Raw genomic sequence first — 12,498 nt, 5'->3', positions numbered from 1 at the left:
AGAAAAAAAAGAATATTCTGAATTTTGCAGAAGGACCATTTAATTAACTGATGACGTTGCCTTCTCTTCTGCTAGTGCCTACGGACGTTTGGGGCTTCATCCCCTAAATTTATAATCGATTTTTAAGTTGTTTCTTTACATGTGCTGCCTGTTCAATACTTCCTAGTGAAATTATCACTTTTCTCGTTTCCTCTTTTTGAACCATGTGACATCACATGCACTTTCATCTACAGCAGATTAAGGTGATATCTGAGTGCCAACATTGACCACATAACCTAATTTCCTGTGAACCAAAATCATCAGATATATTCTAGCAAATATATGCTTTACTATTTAACAATACATTTCGGTTTCGAATCTCAACATGAACATACTCCCAATGTCTAGACACACTAAAGAGCCGTGATATGTCAAAACAGTTGTCTGTAGATGACTATATAATCTATAATATAATACATTATATATACATACTAGCAGGGGCGGGGCTTTGCCTGGTCATAAAATACGTTTAAATATAATATTTTAATTTGTTCCGCTTTCATATATATTATAGTCATGATTTCAAAAATTAAAACAAAAAAAAAAAAAGTATTTGGATGCCATCAGCTAGAATCGAAACGGAAAGCAACACTATAGCATTCAAAGCTGGTGACGTTACCACTGTACCACTGTGACATGCATATGAACTGATTAAAAATGTAAAATAAACTAAGATGAATGTACAAAATGTACAACGTTTTTTTTTGTTTTTTAATTTAGACCCTTTTTTGACCCTTTAAAAAGTATTTTAATCAGCTAAAGACCCATAAAAGAACGGTCCATAAAAAAAATCCAATCATTTGAGGCCCCTAGCGCTGCCCTGCAACTTTTAGTTTCGGAAGAGATAGAGTTTGAAAATATGGAGACAGACTTAGACATACTGCTATATATAATTAATGAAATACTTTGTTGGATTTTTTTCTACCACATGAAACCAATAATTATATACACACACGCACAAGACGGGGGATCCGACGTTGCTCGGGATTAAATGATGATCAAGGAATGTTTCACACACTTTATGGCCATAGAAATCTGTGAAATCACATATTTTTCAATCAAATCGATTGTCTACTCTAGTTGGGGACCGACCGCAGTGCACCAGGAGGTAGCTTTACATGCTTCCCTGCAGTGACTTAGTCCACAAAACATTGTAGTTTACATTGCACTGTAGAGAATCTACTGCTGATTTTATAAAATTTTTATATATAACGGCTTGAATTTAAGATTAAAATGCAAAAATCAAGTGTCATGGTTCAATAATACTCTAAACAGAAACATTCGTTTCAAATGCACCCCTGTCATATCAAAGAACTTACTGTTGATTTTTATATGCTGAGCATTTCTGCTTATGTGGTAATCAAACTTAAATGCACTTGTGATGTTAGGTTGTATAAGCTGTTAACTTTGGTCAAAATCGCTTGTTTTTTCTTGTTTTTGTTTTTTCGATTATTGATATTGATTGAAGACATTCTGATACAAAACCTATCTAAGAACACTGCCAGAGACATAAAGTACATTTGTATTAAATTTAATAAAATATTGCTCAACAGTTTCGCAATCCATAAGGAATGAACTCGCACACATAATTTCTTTAATATAATGGTAGGTAGATATGAGAAAACTAAATCCTGGGTAATAAAAGTTTACCCCATTGAATTGTGAAATGTTCAAACCTGGGAATATAACAAGTTTTTTTTTATTATTCTATGGAGTTTCGAAAATTTATACTTTTCTTTAAAGAGTAAATGAATAACAAAGTAGAGAAACTTATTAATTAGTATAAAAAAAATGCAAACTTTGATTATAAACGAGCATCACAAGAACGAGGATGTGGCTTGTGAGGAACACATGATCCGAATGTCGAATCTGGTCAGGATATTTAATAGAATTAAATTAATATCCAGTTAGAAATTTATAAAAAGGCAAAGTTCAAAATCTATAAAAAAAATATGATCTAGAAGGTCTTATAGGGTGTAATTATATGACAATATTTCATTGTGGTTTTATCACTTTTCTTTGGTGGCTACATCTAACATAACAGCTTGGCCTTTCGGCCCCCTCGGGGGTCGGGGCATGACTCTCAAAGACCATATGTAGTATCTGTTTCGGCAGATACTGCAAGCTATGACTAGCTATGACTAGCTATGACTAGCAAAGACCAGATGTGGGGGCAACCCCACATACCTGACCATTAACCAGCTCCCATTTCCCACCTCTCGGGAGCTGGTCCCCTTTTTCCCTTCCCCCTCCCTTCACTCCTCACATTAAAAATCGGCCTTGTGCCTAATTTGCTCGGTGGGGGAGCAAATAAATACAATCTTGGCCTTTTGTCCAAGATCAAAGTGTAGTATCTGTTCCGGCAGATACTGCACTTAAGATAATTTGTACCAGTCAATGGAGGGGAAACCCTCTATACTGGGACAATTATTTTTGGTAACCAGAGTGACCCCTTTTAGGGGAGCTGGTTTTTACCTCACATTAAAAACGACCTTGTGCCTAATTTGCTCAGTGGGGGAGCAAATAAATACCATCTGTTCCGGCAGATGCTGCAAGCTATGACTAGCTATGACTAGCAAAGACCAGATGTGGGGGCAACCCCACATGCCTGACCTTTAACCAGCTCCCATTTCCCACCTCTCGGGAGCTGGTCCCCTTTTTCCCTTCCCCCTCCCTTCACTCCTCACATTAAAAATTGGCCTTGTGCCTAATTTGCTCGGTGGGGGAGCAAATAAATACCATCTGTTCCGGCAGATGCTGCACTTGGGATGATTTGTACCGGTCAATGGAGGGGAAGCCCTCTATACTGGGACAATCATTATTTTTGGTAACCAGAGTGACCCCTTTTAGGGGAGCTGGTTTTTACCTCGCATTAAAAACGGCCTTGTGCCTGATTTGCTCAGTGGGGGAGCAAATAAATACCATCTGTTCCGACAGATACTGCAAGCTATGACTAGCAAAGACCAGATGTGGGGGCAACCCCACATGCCTGACCATTAACCAGCTCCCATTTCCCACCTCTCGGGAGCTGGTCCCCTTTTTCCCTTCCCCCTCCCTTCACTCCTCACATTAAAAATTGGCCTTGTGCCTAATTTGCTCGGTGGGGGAGCAAATAAATACCATCTGTTCCGACAGATACTGCAAGCTATGACTAGCAAAGACCAGATGTGGGGGCAACCCCACATGTCTGACCTTTAACCAGCTCCCATTTCCCACCTCTCGGGAGCTGGTCCCCTTTTCCCCTTCCCCCTCCCTTCACTCCTCACATTAAAAATCGGCCTTGTGCCTAATTTGCTCGGTGGGGGAGCAAATAAATACCATCTGTTCTTCAGATGCTGCACTTCTATTTCTTGTTCTCTTTCGGTGGAGGAGAAATCCTTCACGACTGAGACAATTTTTATTTTTGTACCTTTTCTCCACGTTAAAAAACGACCCTGGTGTCTAACTCTGTCCCGTGGGGAGGCATAGTAAATAGGTACATCTAACATAAGACTCGGGCGATGATGGGTGGTAATCTTTTTGGTTAAAAGGCTATTTTTTATGCATACTTTCTTCCGCCCCCTTCCCGCCGATATTATGCTTTTGATAGTAAAAAAACAAAAAAAAAACAAAAGCTAAATTCGTCTAGTCTACTCCCATAAAGCAGTTCCCATAACTAATGAAGTTTACTGTATCTATTTGTGGATGCATAACAAAATAATGAGTTTTATATTAACTCGTAAACAAAGTTGTTTTCTTTACAAAAGATTGTAGTACACTTTCCATCATGGTTTGTTGGTGAACTGCCAGCCAAGTAGGTTTAGCCGGAACTAGCCAATCAAATTGCAGATTACAATCAACCAATCGAAATATACTTTAAAGATTTTTTTTCTTTGTTTAACGTTTATGAATGAAAGAGTTGCCTATATGAAAGTTAGATTAATACGCAAAATAAATTATCTTTCTATGTTGCTGATGCTATATATATATATATATATATATATATATATATATATATATATATATGTATGTATATATATTTGTTTACTGTATGTTGGAGAAAGAGTTCCGACAAAGTTCTCGATTACAAAGAAAAACTTTTTCAATATAAGAGCTAAATATTTGTTTATTAACAGAAGTACAGAAAAACATTGGTACCGTCGGTTTCAAGCCCAACACAGCGGGAAAACGTTAATGGTAACACGTGGTTTCCCATTGTGTTGGGTTTGAAGCCGACGGTACCAATGTTTTTCTGTACTTCTGTATAATTAATAAACTATTATTTAGTTACGTGTTACCATTAACGGTTTCCCGTTGTGTTGGGCTTGAAACCGACGGTACCAATGTTTTTTTTTGTACTTCTGTATGATTAATAAACAAATATATATATATATATATAACAACATACCGAGGATGAAGTTTGGCTCCGAAATATATTTAAATTATAAATTTCAAGCAAGTAAAATATTTTATTTTTATTTTCCTAATATTACGTTATGATTTGGCTTTCAAGCGCAGTAGATGTGTATTTCATTTTATTCAAATTAAATCAACATTTCTATAATGGAGCTCACACCCTTGACCGTAATGTTGCATTGCCAACGCACAGTTCCAACACTTCAAAATACAACCGCTGAGATAAAACGCGCAGTTCCTTACAGACTTTTAGCTGACTACAATATGGTCGTCTTCAAGTCAAACATCTTCTGGATAAGACGCCCCCTTAAGTAATCCAATTTACCAAATTTCCATTCCTAACGATTACTATTATATTTTCCCATTGACTACCATACACAGATTAACCCTTAACCTCGAGTGGCTTCCAGGTCTTGGTATTCGGTGACTCCTTTGTAAACAAAAAAAAAATTGTGCATGTTGACACAATCAGAGAACACAGAGAGAATGCCAAAGATAAGTGGTGTAAGGAAAGAAGCTATTTGAGAATAAAGTTCTGCATCTGGAGACTTTTTCAGTGAAGGGGTGGTATTTTGCTACTAGTTGTGTTGATCAAGGTGTTCATGTTGATGCGGTACAGTTGCAATAAGTTCATTGGACCACATTCCATGGAAGTACTTGAAAAACAAGTACAGGAATGCAACAGAAAGGACGCAGAGGCTCGAGTTTAGTAGACAGTGTGGCACCTATTAAGTTGGACCTTTTTTTTTTTTTTTTTTCACTCTGTCCAAAGGAAAGAAGACGCTAGTAGTTGGAACATCTCTACCATTGATTAGTATAGACTTTATTTTATGATTTTTAAGTTAAAAGGAAACTGAATATTTAGCCATGTGTAAAAAACAAAAACAAAAAAAAAACGTCCTTAATTCTATTACTAACCTTAAGTTCGGGTGGCACTATGAAAAATATATTGAACAAAAATATTTCATTGTCTGTATATATTTGTATTTTGTTGCCAATTGGCCATTTTCTTCTGAACCATTTACCCTTTATTACCTGGTTAAACTAATTCATTTAGTCGTATCTATATATTAATGCAATAGCATGCGAGTTATTTTGTGTAACACATATCTTTTTTTTCTTCCGAGTGACTGTCGTTTGTTATGACCTTCCATTTCTTGTTATAGTTTTACTAAGAATTCTGCATATGTTTTGATTTCTGTTTTGATTCAAGCTAATGCACCAAAGTCATATATATATATATATATATATATATATATATATATTAATTTCTGAAATCATAACTTTATAGTATGGGAATCAAAAGAAAATTGACTATAAAAATATATACGAAATTTGCATAAATTAAAATATCATATTTAAGCATATTTTATGACGGGGCTACATCAGGTGTCTCTGCTAACTTAAATACTTTTGCAATTTTAACAAAAGAGCTACACTAATATCAGAGCGTTTCCATTTGTGCTGAACATCCACAGAATGCCAACATCAATATATTACATATGAAAGAGTTCGCTGTGGAATTCCCACAGGTCCCGTCAGTAAATAAATGAATATAACGGCATAAATAAAGTGGGAATTTATTCAAACACGCTTTGTACGTATTAGTTCTGGCTAGATGCCAGATACCTCCAGATTGCAACTGTTCATGGCTTACATTCAATATGCAATTATCTGGAAATTAACAATATTAATCATCTACATCATAATTCAGGGCATAAAGGGTTAAACGTTTAGAGCCTGTTAAAACTAAATTTTAGTCTAAAAAAATACTTTGGTCTGAATTATGTAAGCAATATAGATACTTTGTTTTTACTCTTTATTTTATTTTCGTGATTCTTTATTGATACGATGTTTTATTCATAAGTAATTTCTTTTATTAACTTATCACTTTCACAACATTTCAAACCTTATTTGAATTTCTCTTTCTCATACAATGCATCAATTATTCAATGTCGGTTTTCATTAATAAATATTCGCACAGGAATTGAGACCAATTCTCTTTTTTTTGTTTCTCGATTTATTAAAGATTATTTTTTAATTTTAAGCTTGTTATTACGAGGTTCCTAAAATAAGTTTCCAGTTTTTTTTGTTTTTTTACAGGCATGTACAATTGTCTTAAACTCTTGAAAATGCAGTATGTTATTGCTATACATCTTGTGAGATGGCTGGTCAATTTTTGATTTCAGGTTCAAATGAACAGCTACAGTAGGAATTGGAATACACCCTACTAAAGCCTGATTGTCGCAGTTGGTGAATTTCGAAAATGCAATCTGAATGTGAGGACACTTTAGAAGAACGATATGCAATAAAATTTTGTTTTAAACTTGAAAAAAAAATGCAATAGAAAGGTATGGAATGCTTCAGACTGCTTTTGGACCATCTTGCATGAATTGTATCACTTTTTGAGAGGCAGGAGAGATTCAAGGAAGGCAGGGAGTTTGTGAGCGACGATAAGAAGTGTGGGACGAGTAAGGAAGTCAGAACACCAGAGTTGATTAGTCAAATAAGGAATTTCATGAATAAGGGCTGTTGTGTGTCTATAGAGACAATAAGTGCACAGTTTGATGTCAGTGTGGGAACTGTACACACAATTATTCGTGAGGAACTGGAGATGCAGAAGATTTGTGCGAAGTTTGTTCCTAGGGTGCTCATAAGATCAGAAAGAAAGACATGACAGTAGGGAGATTGTCGAGCTGATCAATTCAGATCATGCAGTTCTTGATGCTCTGGTGACCTGCAATGAAGGGTGGGTCTACTGCTATGACCCAGAGACCAAGAGAAAGAGTTACCAGTGGACGCATGCTGGTTGTCCCAGACCCAAGAAGGTCAGACAGAGCAAATCCACCCAGAAACTTATGATGATCCTTTTTTTTTTTTTTTCTAAATGACACGGCCATGATCTACATGTACCAAGTTACCACTGGACAAACAGTTAACAAGGAATACTGTGTTGACGTTTTAAGGAAGTTCAACAAGAGATTCTGTTGGAAGAGGCCAGTCAAATTGGGTCAGTGGCATTTCCACCAGGATAATGCACCAATCCACAACTCCATCCTTGTCACAGACTGTTTGACCAATATGGGCATCAAGACAGTTCCTTACTCTCTCTATAGTCCAGACCTTGCTCCCTGTGAGTTTTGGTTATTCTCTAAGCTCAAGGAAATCTTTAAAGGCCGTCATTATAAGACAATTGAGATGAAAGAGGACATGACAAGGGTCAGTGACCCACTCACACAAGGGGACTTTCATGGGGCCTTCCAAAAGTTGTTGGAATGTTACAAGTGCATTGCAGTCGGAGGAGATTACTTAAAGGGGGCTTTGTTTCACGTGTGTACTATCAATAAAAGTACCCATATGGAAAAAGTCTGGAAACTTATTGAAGGCGCGCGTAGATTTAATATAACAAGATGAGCATAGATTTAATTCCATAAGATGAGCATATTAACTTTATCTACTTGGCATTGCCTTGTATGTATTGAAATCCTTTTACATTTTAAGGTTGTTTTTTTTTTTTTTTTTTGTTTATTGTTTTTTTGTGAGAAATATATTTTATCTTATTTGCTAATGTTTACTTTTAAGTAATTATTATTGAATTCATATTAAGCCGTCTGTGCTGGGCTAAGTCATTTTTAAAATAAAATGTCGTGAAGTATTCTCAATAACATGGTACATTAATAACAAATGAAATTTGGCTAGTCAGAAGCAAACTTTGATCCGTCAACTTAATTGATAGTTGGATCTGATTTGGAAAATTCAAAAAGCTAGCTTCATATTGTTACATGAAATTTGTTTCACTTAGTCTTAAAGGTTCAGTATATTCAGTTTAAGTTTCTTTAGTCCAGCAATGACTAGATTCAAAGATGGTCACATTCCATCCATCATTCATGTGCATACTCTAGAGCTTCAACACATGCTTAAGAACAGAATTTTTATCCAGGGGTGATTTTTACCATTGTGCAGTCACATTTAATGATTTAACAGATTATATTGAAGGGAAAATCCAATATTATGCCAAGGGAAAAGACTATTGGGCATGTGTATGCAGTGTGATGCAGAGAAGTGAAACCTCGCTAGTAATATATTGTGTGGAGAGACATGATATGAGGATGATGGGATAGATGTGTAATGTGAGTTTTAAAGATAGTTTTAGTTCTGATGAGCTCGGTGAAATATTCTGGGCAGAATAGTATGGTATGAAGAAAGAATGGAAGCTCTTGGGGTAGAAATGTAGAACAGTTGGGGTATCAGGTTCAGTTCAGAAGAGAAAGCCAAGGAAAACATGGAAGTGATAAAGATGGGCTTAAGAGATAGAGGGATAAAGACTTGACAAGAGATAAGTTGCTTTCGAAGTCAATTTCTTAAAGTTGTCTAATACATGCCAGCATGTTAAACCGAATATGATGCTGATGATAGTGACTAAAATACTTGCTAACGGCATCCTCAGATCCACGGTTTTATTTATTTTTTTACAAAAAGCTTTCGTTATTCTTCCACATACAGCATTTACTATTCCTAATGCTCACCCATCTGGTGCTGGCCAGCTACAATATTGCTTAACTTTGGTGATCTAATACGAATCTGTGTCAGCATGATCATGTCATCGTTTCATTTTCAGTCTTGAAACTTTAATAATTTTGGTGCTTCTTAATTATTGAGAAAAAATTGAAATATTGAATTTCAAGTAAAACCAATGGTATCTACTTAATTGTCATGTCACAGTAATGAACATATCCCAAAATTACGAAAAACGATGAGGTAGAAAATTAATTATTAATGAAAACCGTTTTCGGAGACAATTAGCAGAGTTTAGCTAAATATATTTCTAAAAATAATTATCTCGCTTGTTATGAGTCGAAATCTCCGGTTTGTTTTTTTGTTTTTTGTTTTTTTTTTGTTTTTTGTTTTTTTTTTTGTTTTTCCTTTTTTTTGTTTTTCCTTTTTTTTGTTTTTCCTTTTTTTTGTTTTTCCTTTTTTTTGTTTTTCCTTTTTTTTCCCTATTTTTGTTTTTCCTTTTTTTCCCCCTTTTTTTTTGTTTTTGTTTTTTTTTTTTGTTTTTGTTTTTTTTCGTTTTTTTTGTTTTTCCTTTTTTGTTGTTTTTCCTTTTTTGTTGTTTTTCCTTTTTTGTTGTTTTTCCTTTTTTGTTTTTTTTCCTTTTTTTGTTTTTCCTTTTTTGTTGTTTTTCCTTTTTTGTTGTTTTTCCTTTTTTGTTGTTTTTCCTTTTTTGTTGTTTTTCCTTTTTTGTTGTTTTTCCTTTTTTGTTTTTTTTCCTTTTTTTGTTTTTCCTTTTTTTGTTTTTCCTTTTTTTGTTTTTCCTTTTTTTTGTTTTTCCTTTTTTTCCTTTTTTTCCTTTTTTTCCTTTTTTGTTTTTCGCTTTTGTTTTTTGCTTTTTTTTTTTGCTTTTTTGTTTTTTCTTTTCTGGTTTGTTTTTTGTTCTTTTTCTTTTTGTTATTTATTTATTTTGAGAAACTCAATTTTCACTGTTTTCGCAAGCCATTTTCATTATTACCAACTTTATCGCTTTTCGTAATTTTTGGATATGTTCGTTCCTATGACATGACAATTAGGTTTTACTTGAAATTCAATTTTTCGACTTTTGCATTTCGCTCTTATAATGAAGAGGTACCATACACAACTAAATACTAAGCTTATGAGTCTGTTAAAATCCATCAAAAATTTGTCATTTTGTTTGTTTTTTCTGAATCAATTTTTTTTCACTTATTTCTTTCAGCACCAGAAGTTGTCAGTTTTGAATCCTTATCCCTGGCAACTGATATCTGGAGCATCGGAGTAATTACCTACATACTGTAAGTAACACTTGGTTGTTTATTCAATTTGTCTTCATAGTAAATTTTAATCTTATTTTGGCCTCATCGCTGTATTAGGTCATATTCATTATGACAAATGCTTTAAAAAAAGGGGGGGGGCAAACACGGAAGTTCAGGATAATATTTTGTCACGGTTTACAGATTTTCAGTAATTTTTTTTTTTTTTTTTTTGTAACTCCAATTTCTCATCATTCTTTTTTCAAATGCAATCAGTGTTTAATAACTTATCTCCACTGTCGTTAATGCAGTGTATTAAAGTTATTTCAATAATCAGAATTTAATTTTTTTTTTTTTTTTTTTTTAATTGATAAATCTCTCACTTCATCTAGGAACACACCAAAGCTCCATTATATATAATAAGCTTAGCAGGTAGTTATGATAGTACCTATTTACTATGCCTCTCCACGGGACAGAGTTAGACACCAGGGTGGTTTTTTTAACGTGGAGAAAAGGTACAAAAATAAAAATTGTCTCAGTCGGGAAGGATTTCTCCTCCACCGAAAGAGAACAAGAAATAGAAGTGCAGCATCTGAAGAACAGATACTACACTTTGATCTTGTCCCGAAGGCCAAGAAATGTAGTTATGGTAGTAATTCATTTTTAAGATACAAATCAGATCTTCAGAAATTTTATATGTTCAGAATGACAATGATACTAGACATCTGACACCTACGCACTGAGATTTTCTTTCCTTTTTCTTTTTAATTCACCGTAAACAACACTTTAGCGACATCAGATTATGTTCATTTCTCGAGAGAATAAGGTGACACACCACATGGACAGACACTTTCTTCTCTCTCTCTCCTCTCTCTCTCTCTCTCCTCACTCTCTCTCTCCTCACTCTCTCTCTCTCCTCACTCTCTCTCTCTCCTCACTCTCTCTCTCTCCTCACTCTCTCTCTCCTCTGTCTCTCTCTCTCCTCTGTCTCTCTCCTCACTCTCTCTCCTCTGTCTCTCTCCTCACTCTCTGTCTCTCTCCTCTGTCTCTCTCCTCACTCTCTGTCTCTCTCCTCTGTCTCTCTCCTCACTCTCTGTCTCTCTCCTCTCTGTCTCTCTCCTCTCTGTCTCTCTCCTCTCTGTCTCTCTCCTCTCTGTCTCTCTCCTCTCTGTCTCTCTCCTCACTCTCATATATATAGGCACCGCCAAAACGGGGGGGGGGCAGGTCAGTACTTTTTGACGGACCGTCTTTTTAAAAATCTACCAAAAATCAGGTAATTATCCGATCAATACGAAATTTTCAGCGATTATTAGGAGAAGAATGAACTTTATAAAAGTGTACTTATTTTTCATAAACGATATTTATATATATTTTTTTTTTTGCTTACAACCCCCCCTTGTTTTGAAGTGGGAACAAATATGCTTAAAATAATCATCTGAAACTGAACAAAACATATTGTGTTGTTGTAAGGGACAGAATTATAGATTAAAAAAAAAAAAAAAAATTGTTTGCATACCTTATTTTGACGTCTGAATATCAGAACTTCGATTGTGTTTAATTATCCCGCTTTTGAGTTTTGAAGTGTGAAATTCGGTGAATATGTTAAGTAAAATAATTAATTTAAGTTAAGCAAAACAAAAAAAAAAAAATTTTTAATATTTATACGAAAAAAGCCATTTTAAAATTTTTGATAAATAAATTAACAATTTTTTTTTTAGCGAGCCGAATAATGCATGACCATTATTAAACAGGGCATGCTTTGAATAATCGATACAAAAAAAAAAAAAATTCGATAAATATTGTGCCCTTTGTGTTAAAAATAGCATCATTTTTTTCGATCTCGTTTGAAAACGTTTGCCGCCTTTTGACTACGGTGGACCAAACGCGCTGAAATAATTTTTTTTTTATTCTGCTTTAAATTGCCCCCCCCCCCATTTTGGGGAGCCTGGCCCCCACACACATACACATTAAAAACCAAAATCATACAAATGGTCACCCATCTGGTACTGGCCAGCCTCAGCTTAATAATACATTGAAATTTTCGTCACTGAAAAATAAGTTTTTTTGGCCTGTTTGGTCTTCCATAGTTTTCTACTTATCAAAAGAAAACGTAAACAGAGTCGATCTGAACTCTACGTCGATGCGAAATATCTGGTTACCTATATGAATAAGTGGAATTATTTGAAATTCAGGTACTTATATTATAATATTTTTGCATATTCTCTTAGAAAATCATCCTAAATCTTAGTTAGACAATAAATAAATAAATTAATTATTTCAAAAACCCTTTTTTTTTTTT

General features: G+C 34.6%; 1 protein-coding gene across 1 annotated transcript in view; it reads left to right on the top strand.

Annotated features, from left to right (window-relative positions):
• The window catches only part of LOC145267797 (death-associated protein kinase 1-like), a 653,913-nt gene that overhangs the window by 343,799 nt on the left and 297,616 nt on the right, over positions 1-12,498 (top strand). The window contains exon 5 of the mRNA XM_080123326.1: positions 10,166-10,241. Within this exon, the coding sequence (XP_079979452.1) occupies positions 10,166-10,241 (76 nt within the window). The remainder of the gene's footprint in view (positions 1-10,165; positions 10,242-12,498) is intronic.

This window comes from Euprymna scolopes, chromosome 4 (assembly GCF_053919585.1).
Source record: "Euprymna scolopes isolate OS-2025 chromosome 4, ASM5391958v1, whole genome shotgun sequence".
Taxonomy (NCBI): domain Eukaryota; kingdom Metazoa; phylum Mollusca; class Cephalopoda; order Sepiida; family Sepiolidae; genus Euprymna; species Euprymna scolopes.
Note: the sequence above shows the minus strand (reverse complement) of the source record. Positions and strands in the feature narration are given on the sequence as shown.